Source organism: Callorhinus ursinus, unplaced genomic scaffold, assembly GCF_003265705.2.
Source record: "Callorhinus ursinus isolate GAN/ISIS: 27379988/994484 unplaced genomic scaffold, GSC_fseal_2.0 scaffold31, whole genome shotgun sequence".
In the NCBI taxonomy this organism is placed as follows: domain Eukaryota; kingdom Metazoa; phylum Chordata; class Mammalia; order Carnivora; family Otariidae; genus Callorhinus; species Callorhinus ursinus.
Genome location: NW_027397093.1, coordinates 275976 through 294510, shown reverse-complemented (window position 1 = coordinate 294510; position 18535 = coordinate 275976). Strand labels below are relative to the sequence as shown.

At 54.4% G+C, this 18535-nt stretch overlaps 1 protein-coding gene across 1 annotated transcript; it reads right to left on the bottom strand.

Annotated features, from left to right (window-relative positions):
• Positions 1–5233: 5233 nt before the first annotated feature.
• SYT15 (synaptotagmin 15) lies at positions 5234–15474 on the bottom strand. Its single transcript, XM_025880486.2, has 8 exons — positions 15403–15474; positions 14294–14486; positions 13654–13796; positions 12208–12503; positions 10916–11086; positions 10183–10303; positions 8990–9169; positions 5234–8131 (listed from the first exon to the last, which is right to left on the bottom strand). Exons 1-8 carry the CDS (start codon positions 15407–15409, stop codon positions 7989–7991), a joined length of 1254 nt encoding a protein of 417 aa, XP_025736271.2. The 5' UTR covers positions 15410–15474; the 3' UTR covers positions 5234–7988.
• Positions 15475–18535: the final 3061 nt, after the last annotated feature.

Here is an 18535-nt window from a genome sequence, read left to right as displayed (position 1 = left end):
GCTGTGAATTGTGTAAGACTGTTGAATCACAGATCTGCACCTCTGAAGCAAATAATACAATATATGTTAAAAAAAAAAGAAGATAGCAGGAGGGGAAGAATAGGGGGGAAAATCGGAGGGGGAGACAAACCATGAGAGACGATGGACTCTGAGAAACAAACAGGGTTCTAGAGGGGAGGAGGGTAGGGGGATGGGTTAGCCTGGTGATGGGTATTAAAGAGGGCACGTTCTGCGTGGAGCACTGGGTGTTATACGCCAACAATGAATCATGGAACACTACATCAAAAACTAATGATGTAATGTATGGTGATTAACATAACAATAAAATAAAAAAAACAGAATGGGAGAAAACGGTTGTAATACATCTAATCAAAATGAATTCCTACAAATCAGTAAGAAAACCACAACCCAACAGAAAAGTGGGTAAGATTCATGAACAAGCCCTTCACAAAGGAGGAGTTCAGAATGACCAAGTAACATATAAAACATGTTCAGCCTCCTTTGCCATCAGGGGAATATGAATTAAATCCACAAGGGATACCTCTCCATACTAGAAAGAATGACTGAAAAAGACTGATGGTACCAAGTGTAGACAAGGATGTAGAGCAATGGGAACTCACACACTGATGGTGAGAATGTGAATTTGGTACACTGACTTTGGAGAACTATTTGGCTTTATCTACTAAAATTGGGAGATATGCAAACCCTATGATCCAGTTTAATATCCCCCCCAAAATGTATAACGAATCTCAATACATCATATGGAGTCAAGGAAGCCAAATACAAAAGAGTGCTTCCTTTCCAATTCCCTATATGAACTTCGTAACAAAACAAAAAAGCCTGTGGCATTTAAGGCTGCATGGTTACGTAGTAAAAGCGAAGAAGTGATTTCCACAAAAACCAGGTTAGTGGTTATTTTGGTGGGGAGGGAAAGGCGTGTTTGGGAGGGTGCACAAGGGAAGATTCTGGGGAGGCTGGTTTACCAGTTACCAATTTCCTAGCATCTCCAAATCCATCCTTAATGCATGCTCTGCAGTGATCACGCTGCTGAACAGTAGAGGGCGCTGGAGACACATTGCAGGAGGTAGGCGCTTTTCTTGCTGGTTCCAGTAGCTGCACATCAGTCAAGACGCGGGTGTGAGGACACCGGATGGCGCTCTGCCCCTGCCACACGCCCCAGACTCGCGGCCCCTCGGCCACTTTGCGTCCTGGTCTGGTCCGTCAGTCATGTTACCATGACCCTCCTGACATGGACACCAGAGCTCCAGCCCTCGCTCCCATCTTCTCCAGTGCCCCCACTGTCTAGCTTACATCATCTGCCTTCTGGAAGTTTGTCTTATCAGGTCAATCAGCAAAGCAATAAAAGCATATTATCAAGAACAAAAGGAAGACAATCAAATCTGGTCATTTGCAGGATTATACTTTATCATCAGTGAAGATAAACACATAATTTACACAAACGGAAGGGCGGGGAGAGGGGAAAAAGGGAGGAAGGTGGGAGAAGGAAGGGAGAGGGAGGGGAGCTAACGGGGGTAGGGGGTGGGGTGGGGGGTGGAGAGATGGACAGCCCTGCAGGCCACTAATGGTGCCCAAACAGAAGTGGCTTGTCGACTAGGCACGCGAAGGGCCTTTAACACGGCCCCGGCTCCGCTGTGGGAGTGTGATGGCACTTGGTGTTGCCTAGGGCTTTTTGGAGGTCTCTCTGGCAGTATGTAGCAGTGATACCATTTTGGACACCTGGAATCTGATAGAAATTCCAGCTCCACCACCTCCTGGTTCTGGAGCCCCGAGAAATGGCATCCGCGCCCTGATGCTCACTTTCATCCTTTCTGAATGTGGGGGAGCTCCTCCTGGGCTGCCGCGCGGATTTAACAAGCTGAGGTATAAAGCCCTAGGATATTTCCCAAGGGCTAGTTCCTTGCTCCCCATCTTGACAGTCAGCCCACTTTGAGAAACATACTACTCGAAATAAAGCTTCAAGTGGGGAGGGGAGGAGTGACCTGGGCAAATGATTCCATACTTAAAATAGGAAAAAACCAAGAGGCAGATATTATGATGTCTTAATAATAGCACACTAAATTCAATTAAGAAATATATCCATTATGTTGAAAGAGCCCGGCTTATGGAATATGATCAGCAAACTACTTCATCCTTTTTTTTTTTTTACTTCCAGTGACCCATTCAAACCTGCTTAGCAGGTAGCTTCTCCCTGCCCTTTGGATAAAATCTAGGGCAAGACCCATGACTTTTTTGATCACTCTTAGGTAACAATAAATTTTCCCTGTACCTTCTACTTACCAAAGCAGGCTGTGATCAGCACTTAAATGTCCAGTCTCATGTAGTCTGAACTTCCAACTTCATTGAAAGCTTAAGCTCCCCCTTCACTCCTGCCCTCACCCTGGCTCGAGCCCCTTGCAGGCTGCAACCAGAGATGGGCACGGAGCACCGTTTTCCTTTTGTGTGCTTCCACACTCCCCCAACTTGCTAACAGAGGTTTCTGCTCAACTTAGCAGGGGCAGGGAGGGGGCCCGACTGGGAGGCCACCTAAGGGGCAGGAGAGGTCCTCCTTGACCAGTACAGTTATGAGCTGGAGTACTCTTGTGGGTACTTCAAGAGCCTCCTTACTCTGCCAATCTCTTACCTAAGGTTCCCCGACCCCAGTTTGCCCCGGGGTGTAGGATAGCACACAGCACCATTCCCATCCCCTTTAAAGGTCTTTATTACATTGTCTGGAAATTTTATTTCCCAGACACTCTTACGAACAGGGTTCCAGGTTGCGTTTGCCAAACATGAGATAATTGGGTGAGACTAGACAGCAGAAAGAAGGTAAAAATCGTCCTTTCCTGCCTTTGACTCTGACACTTAGGCCAGCATGCTCCAGGCTCTCACAGTAATCTGGGCAAATAATTCCGCAATGAAAAAATCAGAAAAAACGTATCGGGCAAATGGCTGTGTAAGTTCCAGTCTCTCACCACTAGAGGGTAGCAGTGGACAGCAGCGGCTTTGAGGCCTGGCCGCGGAAGCCCAGTCCGAGGTCTCCCCATCCTTGAGAGCCCTGCACAGCCACACACAGGCCCCCGGAGGTCCCCATTTCTAGAGCACATCAGTAAAGTGCACTGAATCACCACCCCAATTCTCCACTCCTCCCTGCAGCTATGTCCACTGCTACGTAGCCTGCAGTTCCTCTCATAAAAAGGCATAGTTTGCCTCCCTGCCCCTTGATTTTGAACTTGGCCACACAACATGGCTCAGCCAATGAGATATTAAGTAAATACCAGCAGAAGATAGAGCTGTGCTTGCCCTTCTGCCTTCTCCACGAAAAGACCCCCCCCCTCCCTGGGGAGCTGTTGCCCTTTCAGCTTGTGCTCATAATGAACAAATGCGGAGCGGGGAGCGGACCTGAACCCAGCCAGACACACTGCTTGAAAGTGACTTGCCTAATGTAGGTGGGCTCACACTCAGCTGGCCATAGATGGATGAGAAATAAATGCTCATTTTAGAACAACACAGACATTGTGATTGTTGTGTGCTATTATCGCAAAAACAGATGACAGAAGCAACTTTTTTCCTTTTGGCGTCACCAGCCTTCCCACGAATTGTGTAATCAAATTCCCTGTATAAACCATCAGGATGTTGTGTTTGCTTGTTGTGCGCCATTATTACAAAAACGGCTAACTGATACAAGCAAGTTTTCTCCTTTTGGCGTCACGGCCTTCCCACGAATTATGTAATCAAATTCCCTATATAAAATCAGTCTTTGCTGATAATTCTTTTTTGGGAATTCTAAGAAAAATGTTACTTTTCTGTGTGGGGTAGAGTGATGTTCATGCTGATAGACGACTAGAAAAGCTGAATAAAATACAGAAAACCTCTTTTTTAAGTTACTGGAGAGCTGCCAAATTGACAAGCTGATAGGCCGTGATCTCAGAAGAAGGAAAACACAAGGAGGTGAGCTGACGTTCTGAGAACCACTTTTTCTTTCAGGAAATGCCTTGATTCTCATTGAGGGGCTGGCCTTTTGGGCAGAGGGCCGTGGCTAAGAGACAGGAAAGGCAGCGGCAGAGTGTCTGGAGTTGGAGAGACAAGAAATTGGAGATTGGGGTTGCCAAAGCAGCTGGGACTGAAGAGGCAAGATGTTGAATAGAAAGGAGATAGAAGAGTAATTCTGACACTTAGGGGTTTTTCCTTTGAGGCAGTTGCTGAATTATGAAGCTGTGAATTATTTATGCAGAAAGCCCCCGAAAGATGGCAGGGCTTTTCTTTTTCTTTTCTTTTTGTGACAATAGCATGACCCTGAGGGGATAAAGATTGGAGTTTAAAACCCACCAAGGAAAAGAAGCCTAGTAAACATACCAGAGCCTCACTTGGTGATCCAAATGGTATCCTTGGAAGACTACACCCTAAAAATGGGGGAAAACCAGAAGTGGTTATAGAGCCTTACAAAAACTGCAACCTAGGGGTACCAGGGTGGCTCAAGCAGTTAAGTGTCTGACTCTTGATTTTGGCTCAGGTCATGATCTCAGGGTTGTGGGATTGAGCCCCGAGTCGGGCTCCACGCTGAGAGTGGAGCCTGCCTCTCCCTCTCCCTCTGCCCTCCCCCCACTTGTGCCCTCTCTTTAAAAACAACAACAACAAAAACCCTGCAACCCAGACTCCAGTTAGTTCATTACCAGACTGGATAAAGGTGATCTCTCCCCATTCTGTCAACCAGAGGATATAGTAAACCCTCTCTGGAGGAATACCATCTCCTGGAGCTACTATAATTTATCATAATGGTCAGCATTAGACAATATATTGTCAAACACTCCAAGTGACGGGACCAAAGGGGGGAAACATACACAATAAAACTGACCCACTGATGACACAGATATTGGTGTGATTGACAAAACAGAGACTTTCATCAGAGAACTGGAATTGATCACAAAGCATCAAATGGAAATTTAGAACTGAAAAATGCAGTAACTGAAATTAAGGACTTAGCATGTAGGTTAACCACAATTAGACTTAGCAGAAGAAAGATTTAGTAAAATGTAAGAGGGCAGTATAAAAACTAAGCTGAAACACAGGTGTAAGGGGAGTGGAAAATGCAGCACAGTGAGCAGGAGTCCTGCGGGAGCTGGCTGAAGATCTAAGGGGTGTGTGACTGGAGTCTCAGACGAAGAGGAGAGGAAGAAGGGGCAGAAATCATATCTGAAGAAATACGGGCTGAGAATTTTCCAAAACTGATGAAGCTTTATTACTCCCAGGGTGGATAAATAAAAGGAAAATTGCCTGGGCGCCTGGGTCGCTCAGTCGTTAAGCGTCTGCCTTCGGCTCAGGTCATGATCCCGGGGTCCTGGAATCGAGCCCCGCGTCGGGCTCCCTGCTCAGCAGGGAGTCTGCTTCTCCCTCTCCCACTCCCCCTGCTTGTGTTCCCTCTCTCTCTCTCTGTCAAAATAAATAAATAAAATCTTAAAAAAAAACTAAAAAAAAAGGAAAATTGCCTAAGGTATACCATACTCAAATTGCTGATAACCAAAGATTAAGAGAAAATATTAAAAGCAGCTAAGGGTGGGAAGGAGAGGGAGATGCATTACTTTCCAAGGAGAAACAATAGCATTTGATAACTCACTCGTCAACAGAAATGATGGAAGTAAAAAGACAATGAACACCATTTTTAAACTTCAGACAGAAAATGTCAACCCAGAATTCTATTTCCACAAAAAAATCCTTTAAAAATGAATTTGAAATAGACATTTCTATTCAAAAACTAGGAAAATGCGCTGTGAGCAGATCTGCACTAAAAGAAATACTAAAAAGAGTTCAAGTAGGAGGAACATGATCTCAGGTAGAATCCCAGAAATGCAAGAAAGAATGAAAAACAAAAGAAAGAACAACTCTGTGGGTGAATATAAATGAATACTGACTGAACACAGTAATAATAGTAATGTCTTGCTAGGTGTAAGGTATATGTGGAATTTAGATGATTGATATCAATACCATTAAAAATTGGAGGTAAAGAGAGATTGACCAAAGGAAACGGAGGGATATACTATGTTAATGGATTGAAGATTCAATATTGTAGGGATATAAAATGGCTCCCAAACTGGTCTGTATACTCAATGAAAATCTGGTCAAACTCCAGCACTTTTTTGGTGTGGTAATTGATAAACTGATTCTAAAATGCTTTGTGGAAATGCAGAGTGGAAATGCAGGGATCACCTGGTGGACAGGATTGGGACAACTCAGGCCAGCTCTCTCTGGTCCATTGGAAACACTTGTGTATTTTTTGCTCTGACCGTGTCTGTAGACATTTCAGCCCAATACAGCAACCCCTTCTTCCTCTCCATCAGAGCAGAGAGCCTGTCAGTCTCTTGCCACTGAGATTTTTCAGCTGTGAGTCAGACACATCAGTGCACTCTGTCCTGCAAAGGGGACACTTACCAACCTTTCCAAGTGGCCCTGGAAAGGCCACGGATAGGCATGAACGTCACCTTGAAATGTGGGGGTGGTTGGCATCTCTTGTCTCGGGGACCCAGGTGACATGGAAACAGTTCCAGTTTAGTAGCCTGCTAGACCAACGTACAGAGGATGTGTGTGCTATGATGCTCTTATAAATGACCGGAACGCGGGCTTTGTTGGAATGTGTGTGTGAAATAAGTGAGAAAAAGCAAACACAAGATATTCTGTCTGTACGGACCACTGCCAGGTAAAGCTTGGCTTTGCGCATCGACAGAGATCAGAAGTGAAGTCAAAGAGGCACAGACCTAGTATAATGATCACTACTTTGTTTTGCTGAAGTTGCTTCACTGCATAAGAAAAGAGACTGGTTTGAAGTTTGTTCCAGGTATACAGTCACAAAGTATTGACCCTGCAAGTTCAAAAGCATTTGGGTGAAAATACAAACTGCCTGTTAAGTTACAGTGACAAGCACAATGAAGGCTCATTACAGTGTCACGGGGAGGTGATGACTGTGATTTGTGGGAACTCTCAACTTAATGAACTTTACACGGACACCTGCCACAACACAGTCACCCTAAGGAAATCACTAGGTTTACAGGAAAAGCTCTCGGCCCTGTGGGCTGCGCTTTGGCTGCATGCTCTCACCATTTCCTGCCCAAAGTGAGTCCCAAGAGCTGAACACTGTCAACCAGGGAGACCACAGAGCCCAGTAGAACACCAGTAAAACCAGGGGCATGAGGCTTGGGCTCTGGGGAGGATGGGCCATGGGCAGGATGTGACATAGCCCTGGGAGGGACCCAACACAGGTGAGGGCCTCCCCACCTAGCACAGGGAGCGGAAGCCGAGAACCTGTCCACCCCTTAGTACCTGGGTGGACTGCTCCCAGTGTTCTCTCCCAGCTCCTGAAGCCGGCGGGTGTCGATCTGGGAGAGCTTTCTCTCCTGAGCCATGGGCACGCTGTGCTGCCAGGCGTCTGGGGGCTGTTCCATACCAACATGCCCAACCCCAACCCAATTTTCAGTCTGTGCTATTTATTGTGGACTGGCTAGAATCAGTGCTTTGGGCCCCCCTGGTCCCCCATGATGCCCCCAGAGCAGTTTGTTTTCTCTGCCAGGTGAAAGTTAGGGAAACCACAGCTGAGACGTGGTGCGGGTCCAGCGCCGACCTGCCGTCAGCTTTCTGGGATGGTGGAGCCCGGGTCTCTGCTCAGCACACACAGCTATGCTATCACTGAAGCCTGAGATTCCAGTCCAGCCGGAGACTGTGCTGACCAGGGGTTGGGATTTGCAGCCCGGGCAGCCCCACAGGTGGAGGAGGATGGAGTGAGTCGGGAGGGTCTCGGAGGCTGGCAGGTGGCAGCCAGTCATGCTGCTGACCTGGCTGGGGCTCTCTCGTCCCGTCCCCTCTTCTCTCCTGCACATCAGCATGCACGCTGCCCTGGCTCAGGCTGGCCTGGCAGCCCAGTGGGATGCTGGCCGGAGTGTCCAGGCCTGTGGCTGCCAGGGGAGAGGGCAAACTCTGGAGGCAGATCGGAGGTCCCAGCCGAGTCAGGGCTCAGGGGTTGGACAGAGTGCATGCCAGCGCTTCACCAGCTCCTTGGGCTTGCTGAGCATCTCGTTCCAGTGCTCCAGCTGTCTGCCTCTGGTGTACATGTAGGGGCCCACCACAACCCGGCCCAGCTGGTGGCTGTCTGTGGGGGAGGGAAAAACACCATCATTCTCTGGAGCACAGAAACCACCTCAGCTCGGCAACACCCCCAGGGCCTTCCCTTTCTCTCTCTTACTCCTCCTCTCAAAGGACGGAGCCAGCCCCCTCCCTCTTTAAGCTCGAGCTGACAGCCCCCAAAGGGATCCTGGCTTTGCTCTGGAATTGGAGATAGGGGGAGAGGGTGCCCAGGTGGAGAGCCAGCCCTTTGGGGTCATCCACTCTTAAGCCAACCTCACGTCAAAGAGCTGAGGGAAAAAGGGGCCCCTCCAGAAAGAAGCCCTCTTCCATCAGCCCACTGTATGTTCAGAGGGAATATTCAACAATTTTCTCCCACCAAGTGCCATGGTGGAGAAGGGCCGGAAGCTCTGGTCCTTGAGGCCAGCTAGCCCGATGGCTCTGCTCCCCCAGATGCTGCGAGTGGACACAGGGTGTCCTGTCACCCGCCCTGAACCTCACCCAGGACCCTAAAATTTTGTCTGGAAGGTATGAGGCAAGGTAGGGCACACAACATCCCTCAGCATCAGGTCACTTGGCTCGTGGCCGGCAGCCAGGCCGCCTCCCAAACTCTCTGGTGGCTTGCTCCAGGAGTGGGTGGCAGAAGCCACCCTTTAACCTCTCCGTACGGTGCCACGGAAAGTCAAACTGGAACAAAGCGGGGCGTGAATCCCGGCTCTCCTGCTAGCAAGCTCTGTGTCCTTGGGCAGGTATCTCAGCCTGAACTCAGAGGAGTTCTAGTTTCCCTAGGCAGAGAACAGAAACCTCTCTCTGTGGGTCCATACTACCTGAATGCTCCTCCTTTGCCCATTTCCCCCACAGCCCGGGGGTTGGGGGGCGGCCTTACTCTCCCCTCTGGCGCTCTGCACCACTGTCAGGCTGAGGCTGGCCGTGTCCAGCTCCGCGGGGTTGGCCCTGAAGCTGAAAGTCTCGCTGTACACAGGGTTGGCGGAGCCCAGCACAGCTGAAGTCTTCTTGCACTTGACAAACTTGTTGTGGTTCATCAGAGACACTTTGACAAACACACCTAAGGGGCAGTGCGGACCGTGGGCTGGGAGGGGCAGGCAGAGTCCAGCCTCTGGCCCATGGGAGGTCTGGCTGGGAGGGCACACGCCCACCCTGGGCGCCAGGACCCCATTTCTCCCAGCTGCTGCGGCCAGAGGGCATTGCAAGAGGAAACAGGGTTGATTAGTGTGTGGGCTTACGCCGCCCAAGGAAACACTTGGCTCCCTCCCTTCCTCTTCCTTCCTCTGTGTCTCCTGAGTGCATCCACGGCTCGGCTGGCCCTTGTTTCCCAGAGCCTGGCACCACACCACACGCCCATCCCTCCCATTGGTGGGGAGGGGCCCTGCCTGCTGAGTGCTCGGGCTCCCTGCGGCACCTCAAACCCCTTCTCCTTCAGAGGACCAAGTTTTTTTGGGGTGGGGCTCACATGGGTTTTGGATCCACAGTAGAAGGTTGAATGACAACTTGCTTCCAGTGACCCAGATGTGGAGACGCAGAGGCGGCAGATAGCTACCACCTTGCGGCGGGGGGGGGGGGGGGGGGGGGGGTGGTGCACATAAGGGCAGGACGTTTCGGCTCCACTCCTCCACCTGCTGCGTTCTGGGAGGCCAGAGGAAGCAGGGCACCATGCTCCCTGCCGGCCTGGGATGCGTCTTCTTCCAGCCGAGCGTCCTGCCTCATGTACAGGGAGCCCTCCCTGGGGGTGGTGGGGCAAGGGGCCTAGCCCTGGAGGAACTGGACCCCTTCATGGAAGGACAGAGGTGTAGGCAGAAGGACAGCACCGTTCAAGGAGCCGAGACACTGCCCTGGGAGGGGCAGACTTGGTCTCAGGCATCTTAGGGGTCTTGGTGGAGGCCAAGGGGATTCAGTCTTGGGTTCAGTAGAAGGAAGTGGCTTCCCACGTCACAGGGGATAGTGAGCACTCCGTGGTGGGCCATATGCAGGCAGAAACTGGAGGGCCAGAGGGAAGGGTCAGACTCCAGCCCCAGGCCCCAGGCTCACAGGACAGGGCCTGCCCTGAGAAGGAAAACTTACTGACGAAACTCGGGTCCTCCTGGAGCCGGAGGCCCTTGGCTCGCAGTACAACCACGGTCAGGCGACACAGGCAGTCATTGTAGCTGAGACAGAACTGCAGGTCTCCAAACTCGGAGGGAGGCTGGAGAGGCCCGGGGGAAAGCACCCTTGTCACTCAGCAGGTGCTGGAGGAGCCATGGGACCTTCCCAACAGCCTTCCTCCCTCCTCCCAGCAGTCGGGCACTGGTACGGGGTGACACACCCACGGTTTCTCCTTTCAGCCCACCGGCATTTTACAGATGGGTAAACTGAGGTCTGGACAGTCGAAGGGCCTTGCTGAAGATCACATAGTAGTGAGGGTCAGAGCTGAGGGTTCAAACCCAGTCTAGGGGATTCCAAAGCCTATTCCAAGCTGCCTGGGTCCTCTTGGGGTGGGGAGGGTCAGGAGAAGAGAGGGTAAGTATTTTCCTTGGCTGGTCCATTTGGGGTGTCACCTTTCACAGGTGTCTGGTCTGGATAGGAATCAAGTTGCTCCAGGTAATCTGGTCTCCAGGGCAAAAGAACCTCAGGCGGTCCTTCCTTGGCCAGGAGCAGCTCTACCCTGCCCCCAGTCCCGTGCAGCTGCAGCCCAGGCCCCTGACCCCGAGTCACACTTGCTTGGGCTGATGCCGGCCAGCAGGCGCTGCGCCACACTACTGGCTGCCCACGGTAGTCTGACACACAGCGGTATATGCCGGGTGACCTTGACCTTTACCTCCCTGCTCTCGGCCTCCAGGTCTCTCCAGACGACGCACGGGCAGTCACCTGCCAGAGTCTCATTTCTCAGGGGGAAGAACACCTGGCCCAGGAGCTGGTGCTTCCTCTGCCTGTCCACGTGGTACACGGAGAACCTGAGTACCCTCTGTGTGATGCTCTTGCTGGACACCTGGGAGAGATGAGGGTCTGGGCTGGGGTCTGGCGTCAAGACAGGGGATGGGAGGGTGTGGCACGCTGTTCTGGACACAGGAGCTTTTGGTGAGAGGTGGCTCAGCCAGGGACCTGCAGCCCTCAAACCCAGGCATCCTAGATTCTCTTCTCTTTCTCATCTCCTTCCCCTTCGCCCATAAAGCTCAGAGAGGCTAGGATCAAGTTGGGGTGGGGACAGGGCAGGGAAGTGATGAGTACACAGAAATAAGTTTGTGAGCATGACGTGCAGCCACGCTGGGCAGCACGGCTACATGCCTTGGATCTTCATGTCCTGAGAAAAGCAAGGTCACCTGTGAATTCCCACAGCCTTGACCCTCAGCAAAAGTGCCGGGAGCTGGGCCCCATGCCAGCTCTCTTTTCAGCTCCAGCTCTCGGGCCCAGAAGAAGGCAAAGAATTAGGGCTCTGGCCTCAGCAATCACACTCTTCCCGGATGCTGAGTGGTCTCTCCTTACCTGGCCAGTCAGCCGGCTGCCCGGCTCTTGGAAATGTTTGTCCAGGGCCTCGGGGCAGCTCTTGATGGCTGGTTTCCCCGTAAGGGCCCCCAGTCACCTGCTCAGGCTCCTAGGCCCCTGTGGGCTTGGCTCAGTGCCCTGACAGGCTCTGTACCTCCAGACCCTGAGCCTGCCTGTCCTCGGGGCAGCCAAGGCACCACCTGTGGCACCATTGCTCTTGGGTCCTGCGCTGGCCTCCGACAGGCTAGGCGAGTTCCTGCCCTGGCTCCAGGGATCACCTTGCCAGAAACCCCCTGGTGCTCCAGGGCTTTGGACTGCTTCTCCAGAGCCCCATGGGCCAGAGCCTGGCATTCAGTAGGTGTTCTAAGAATGTGTTTTCTCTTTCTCTCCCTGACAGAGGAAGCCCAGCTCTCTACACCCTCACCTCCCTGGTCTCGCCCCTACCTGCACCATCAGGGCTCCGGGCTCTTGCAGACCCTGACCTGGCAGACAGGTAAAGCAGAGCTGGTGGCACTAGGGGCCTTGGGGGGCTGCAGGGTCCTGGCCGTCACAGGAGGCTGGGGCTTTACCTGCACAATATCTGTTCTTTCCCTGGAGGCCAGACCCTGTCTGCTCCAGAGGTCGTACCTGGAAGATGAAGTGCTCGTCAAACTGTGGGTTGGAGGTTTTGCGTTTGGTCTTGGACTGGAGGAAGCGCCGCTCGTCGGGCAGCAGATGGAGCTTCACCAGGGGGTTGCAGGTCTCCGAGGGGGCTTGCAGCCTTTGCGCCTTGACCAAGCCCACCAGCAGCCGCTCAGCTTCCTGCTGGTATTCCACGGAGAACCACAGCCGCCCCAGGCAGCCCTCGGGGAAGTCAGTCTCACTCTTGCCCTCCAGGAACTTGTATAGCTCTGGGTTGATGGTCCCCATCATGCCTGTATTTCCTACAACACAGGGGAGGGACGTGGGGGACGGCAAGCTCTGGGCTTCAGCACCCTTGCCCCCTACCCATCTCTTCTTGACTGAGCCTCCAGCAAGCAGTTCACTGACCTCTCCTGACTGCATCTTCCCCATGCCCTTCTCCAGACTGAGCACAGCCCCTCTCTCTAGGGCAACTCCTCCAGGAAGCCTGCCAACACTAAGGTATGACATAGCCAGGTCTGCTCCGCTCTGAGGCTCCCAGCAGAGTGCCCAGTATTCATTTAACCCCAGCCCCTAGGTCAGGGCCTGCTTGGGGGGGTGCCCAGCACCTGGCCTGGCTCCTGTCTATGGGGTCCAGAGGATGTCTCAGTGATAAAGTGCTGCCTCTTTTCTTCCTCTTCAAATTAGAAGGGTATATGCCTGGGACTAGCTGATCATTGGGTGGTTCCTGGGAAGGTATCTTGGGAGGTCTTTAGAGCAAAGAGGTGGGCAGAAAGCTGTGTGCCCAGCTCCTACCATTCTGCCCTCTGGATCAGCCAACCTATCAACCTAGAACAGAACCCACTGAGCGTTCTGGGTTCCAATCCCAGATCTGTTGCTCACTGCCTCTGTGCCCTTGAGCAGGGCACTGTTAACTTTCTGAGCCTCCGTTTATGAATGTATAAAATGGGGTGAAGATCTCTTCCCCCACAGAGGCATGGTGAGGTCTAACTCCACAACGGCACCTGAGGCCGTATCTGGCACAAGCTGGGGGTGCAGCAGGCATTCGGTAAACCCAAGTACCTTGAAGGAGTGGTCACTGGGCAACTCTTTCCAAGGGAAACCAGAAGACTCTGCCCGGAGCACTGGGATCCCAAGGGAAATGGCTTTACCGCTGAGAACCAGCAGAGCCCAGCCAGCAACACTCTTGCTTCTGTTCACTCCTGGGGTCCAACCTAGGGGGTGGGGTTACTGCCCAAATTCTGCCTTCAGGAGGCCAGTGGTGTGGGCTTTCCCTAGGCATCACAGCCATGGTGGTCTCTGCCCCTAGAACAAGTGGACCTGGTAATTGGGGGCCTCACTGGGGGGCTGCTGGTCCAGGCTGTTTTCCAGAGCCAGGCCCATGAAAGCAAATGGGCCCGCCCTGGCCTGAACAGAGCCTGAGCCCAGGCGGGCTCTGGCAGGAGCACTCACCAAAGCTGCCGCTGGAGGTGTGGGGCATGGGCTCCGGGGCGAGGCAGGGGTCCCGTGGGACCTGAGCCCACTCTCCACGGTGTAGGGGTACCCAGTCTCGGTCTTGGAGGGAAGGGGGCACCACGAATGGCACACCTGTGGGCCTGTTCCGAGGTGGGGAGATGACACATGTGTTGGTGGCAAGTGAACGATGCGGCCTCAGTGCGCTCAGCCCATAGGGGTTGAGTGCCAGAGGCTGCAGGAAGAAAAGCCAGTAGGAGCCAGGAGGAGGCAAGAGCATCATTTTCTGGGCCCCCCCCCCCCCCCCCCCCCGCAAAGCCAACACCTCTGTCTGTCTGCAGCCAGCGGAGACTTGCTGAAGGAGCCCTGCTTCTGGAGTCACTCTGCCTGGACTCTGATGCTTGTTCTGGCACTTACTAGTCCTGCTCCTTGGACCTGTCACGGATGTCTTTCCTTATCTGGAAAATGAGCCTCATCATGCCTGCCCCATAGCTCGTAGTGATGATTCTGGGGTTTCTTTGTAGCACAGAGGAGGCGCTCCATAAACAGACCTCCCTTTCGCACCCTACTCCAAGGGAAATTCTACAGGGAGGGCCCTAAGCAAGGCCAGGAGCTTGCTTGGCCCCACATCCTGCCTCACCTGCTTGGATGGGTCCCGGCATGTGGTGGGTAGAGCTTGCCCCACTGAATGCCGGAGGCAGCGGTGCTCCCCGGCAGCTCCTCATAGGTGAACGTGGCACGAAGCTTCTTCCAGAGACAGCAGCTCACCCAGATGAGCAGCAGGAGTGGCAGCAGCCCCCCAGCGAGGCCCCCAATGACCAGGGCCACCTGCTCTGGGGGGCAGAGACCACCAGGACTGTGATGCCTGGGGAAAGCCACTCCCCCTCACATCACTGGCCTGCTGGGGGGCCGATTTTGGGCAGCAACCCCACCCCCTGGGTTGGATCCCTGGAGTGACACAGAAGCAGGCTTCCTGTTTCTTTGGAAAGCAGCCATGAACCATTTTCTTGTGCTCCTGATTAGACATTCAATCTGCTCTTCCCAGAACCTTTATCTTCCCTGGGTTCCTGTTCAGGCTGAGAGTAAGCCTGAGTGTGGGGGCATCATGTACTTAAGGAAAGCCCAGGAAGGGATGATGCCCTGGTTTGCATTCCTAGCCCTATCCTCTGGGGTCTTGGAACCTGCTGAGAGGCTGGACTCATGTTTGAATTCTGTAACCTTCTCTAAAACCCAATCCCTTCCTCAACCCTCTATTAAGATGAACCCATGTAGGGGAGTCAGTTGAAGACTACAGAAGGGAGTGTGGATGAGGAGAGGGCCATGTGAGAAACAGAGACACAAGGACCCTTCGCTGCCTGCACCCCGTCATTTGCGGGGGCCTGGCCGGATCCACTCGCGTTCAGCGCCCCCTGGGAACCCTGGCACGGTCGTTCCCAGGCGCCGGCTGCCTGCCCTCGTTGGGCGAAGAAGGTGCCTCTTTCGGGTCACGTGAGGACAAGGGGCTTCCCCGGGCTCTGGGGTCTGGACCGAGGGGACTGGTGAGAAGGCGGGGTCCCCATCCTTCCTGACCCGCAACCCTCTGAGAGGAGAGGGTCTCACTCTCCCCTTCACTCCGCCCCGCGCTAGGAGCCACATGCAGGGTGCGGACTGCGCCCCAGCGGGGCAGGCGGGGCGAGGCAGGGGGCGGCCACTGGGGGCCGAGGGGCCCGGGCGCCGCACTGGTGGCGAGGGTGGGGCGGGGGCACTTACCGGCCATGGGACTCCTCGGGCGGGCTGTCGGGGCTGGGGCGCCCAGGTCTCCGCGCCTCCAGCCGCCGCGGGGCAGGCTTTTAAGGCCCGGCGGGGGCCGTCGGGAGGGCGCGGGGGCGGTCCCTCGTCGCGCCCGGGCCCTGGCAGAAGACCGCAGGGGGCAGGCAGCCAGCCCCCGGACGCCGCAGCTCCGCCCCGGCCAGGCCCTGCTCGCTGCCCCAGAGGGGAGCCGCGGGTGGGCGCCCGGAAACTGCAGGGCTCCGGGCCGAGCCGCACGGGGTGCCCGGGGCTCCCCGCGGCTCGGGTGGGGTGGGTGCGGGGTGCGAAGGCCCCCGGCTCCGAGAGGCCAGGGCTAACGCCTTCGCCGCCGCGTCTGATGGAGGGTTCAGCACCCGGCCCTTCACGCCCGGCCGCCTGGGCAAAGCCACCTTCTGGTCTAGGAGTGCGCCTCCACCTTCCGCGGCCCCCCGCAGGCTGCGGCTGCGCGCCCCCCGATCCCCGACGCCCCTGGCCCAGCACCCACCCGGGCTCCGGGGGCCTGCCCGGCTCCCAGGGCGGACTCTCCGCGCGGGGTCCCGGGTCCCCGCGCCGCCTGTCCGGCCGCGGGGTTGCGCGGTGCGGCGCTGAAGTTCACACGTCCGCCATCGAAACACACAAGATAATGAGGCGACGGAGAGCCCGGCTTCTGCAGCTGGCCCGCCTGGGTTCCGACGCCGGCTCCCCACTTGGGGCAATTTCCTTCATCACTCTGGACTCTCTGTCCTCAGTTGGGTTAGTAAGAGTACTCCCTCTGGGTGAAAGTATGTAATGGACGCAGCTTAGATCGGTGACTTGGCCTGAAGGTGAGGGGCTGGGGGTGCACAGCGCGTGCCAGCCACCACAGTGGTGATTATGTGACCAGGATGGCGTCGTCTGGGTCCCCTCGACACCCGCAGCCCCTATTATTGTAGTGATGATGATCAGACCGTAGGGGTAGTGCAGTCGAGACCAGTGGACGCGGCCTTGATGGGAGGCTCGAGTAAGGGCTCTCCAGTTTCTGTGCCCGCTCTCACCCGGCGTGCGCCCCATTGGAGGATGCGCCCCCTCTTGGGGCAGAGCCCAGCGTCCCTGCGGGGCGCTCTGGTGGGAGCATCTGAGACCTTGAGGCGGCGTCTGTAGTGGGGGACCGAAAGGAATATGTGTGCGGAGAGGGAGGGTCGGTCTTGTATTACAGCCTTGTAGGTCGCATCCAAAGAGCGAGTATGGGCCCCGCTCCTGCCTGGCACCTGCGCTTATCACGGTCCAGAAGAGGCTGAATAGACAAGATAGGGAGCTCACCACGCTGTCAGTGTGTGCAGCTCCGTCCTGCCCGAGCCCTGGTTGACCCGAGGCGGGATGGGTGGTGAACTGGGGTCCCCCTCATTTCGCAGGGGCGGGAGGAAGTGTGGCTACTTTCTTTTCGTGGTCAGGTGAGAAGGGGGTCCTTGCATCTCTACCCAGTAGGGCCTCTCTCTCCACTCCACCCCCGAAGCCTGCTAGGAGCCTGGAGGAGACAGGGAATTTCCTCTACCAGCATTCCCCTCCCTCACACCCTATTGGCTGGAGTGTCTGGAGAACCTGGGACTCTGACCTTTGCTTCTGCTGGGCTGGTGATGCTGGTGATATCTCAGGGTATGGGGTCTGCCTCTCCCTCAAAGCCTCCTCATCTTTCCCCTCAGGTCTGAGTTGAATGTCAGTTTCCTATTAGTTAAAAACAATGTAGCGTCTTGCAGTCTGAAGTCAGAAGACTGAAATGGGTCTGCAGGGCTGCCTTCCTTCTGGAAGCTGGGAGAAAATCCATTTCCCATCTTTTTCCAGCTCCTAGAAGCTGCCTATAAGTGGCCCCTTCCTTCATCTTCAAAGCCAGCAGCGGCATTTTCTAATCTCTCTGAATCTTTGTCATATTCTTTATTTTTTATTCTTTCTTTATTTTTAGAGAGGGAGAGAGCGCGAGCATGGGGAGAGGCAGAGGGAGAAAAAGAATCTTAAACAGACTCCTCGCTGAGCACAGAACCTGACGCAGGGCTCCATCTCACAACCCTGAGATCATGACCTGAGCTGAAATCAAGAGCTGGACGCCCAACTGACTGAGCCACCCAGGCGCCCCAATCCTTGTCATTTTCATCAACTTTTCTGCCTCCCTCTTATAAGGACCTCTGTGATTAGGTGGGGCCTGCCCAGATAATCCTGGGTAATCACCCCATCTCAAGATCTTTATCTTAATCACTTCTGCAAGGTCCCATTTGCCATGCAAGGTAACCCAGTCCCAGGTCCCAAACATTAGGACACAGACATCATTGGAGCCACAGTGTCCTGCAGCCCTCTGGGAGGGATGGTTTACATTCTCCTTCCTCCCGCTGCTTAAAGCTCTCAGTGGGTCCCAAGCGGACCAAGCAGTAAGCGAGGTCCATGTAGTCCTTGTGTGGTAACATTTTAGCTGCCATGACCCCCTCCCTAGCAGCCCTGCCTGGCCCGAATGCCCCCGACAGGGCATGGCACCCATCCACACCCAGCCATCTCCACGATTGGCCTGAAGCTCCGTGGGTGGGTGCTTCTGGAAAAGGGAATGCCTTGTGGCCAGTCTGGAAGTGTCAGGTCCAGAGCTGCCCATCCTCCTCCAGCCCCATGCCTTGCAAGGCCTCCTGGCTCCTTTCCTGGTCTTCTTTTCTCACCACCCACATCCAAGCATGGCCTGCTTCTGCCGGCTCTTTTTCCTCTGTCCAACTCCATCACCACCAAAAACTTCTCCCAGGTCTCTGCTATCTTTAACCTGGAGCACTGCATCAACTTCCTCTCTGAATCTTCAGATTCAACCCGATACCTCCTCCCCTGCTATGTCTTCTAGGCTCCCCTCCCCATTCTCACCCCCCCCCGGATGCCCCCCACCACCATCCCTCTGCAGCGCTCAGTGCCTATGACTATCACCCCACCTCACTCTCCCCAGGAGACCAGGACTTCATGAAGGCAGGGAGCCATGCCTTATTCAGCTCAGCATCCCAATATCTGCCTCAGGGGCTGAGGCTGTGCTGAATGGTGGATGAAAGGCTTGCACCCTGAGGATCAGCTGCCCCCTGGTTTCTGCCAATGTCATCCATGCATTACACACATCATGGGC

Bases quoted from the DNA above. Each gene is read 5' to 3' on its own strand.
- SYT15 (XM_025880486.2), bottom strand. The intron at 11,087-12,207 runs GTACGACCTCTG...CATCTCTCCCAG, and splicing joins ACGAGCACTTCATCTTCCAG to GTGTCCAGCAAGAGCATCAC. The intron at 8,132-8,989 runs GTAAGGCCGCCC...CCTCCCCCACAG, and splicing joins GCAGAGCGCCAGAGGGGAGA to ACAGCCACCAGCTGGGCCGG.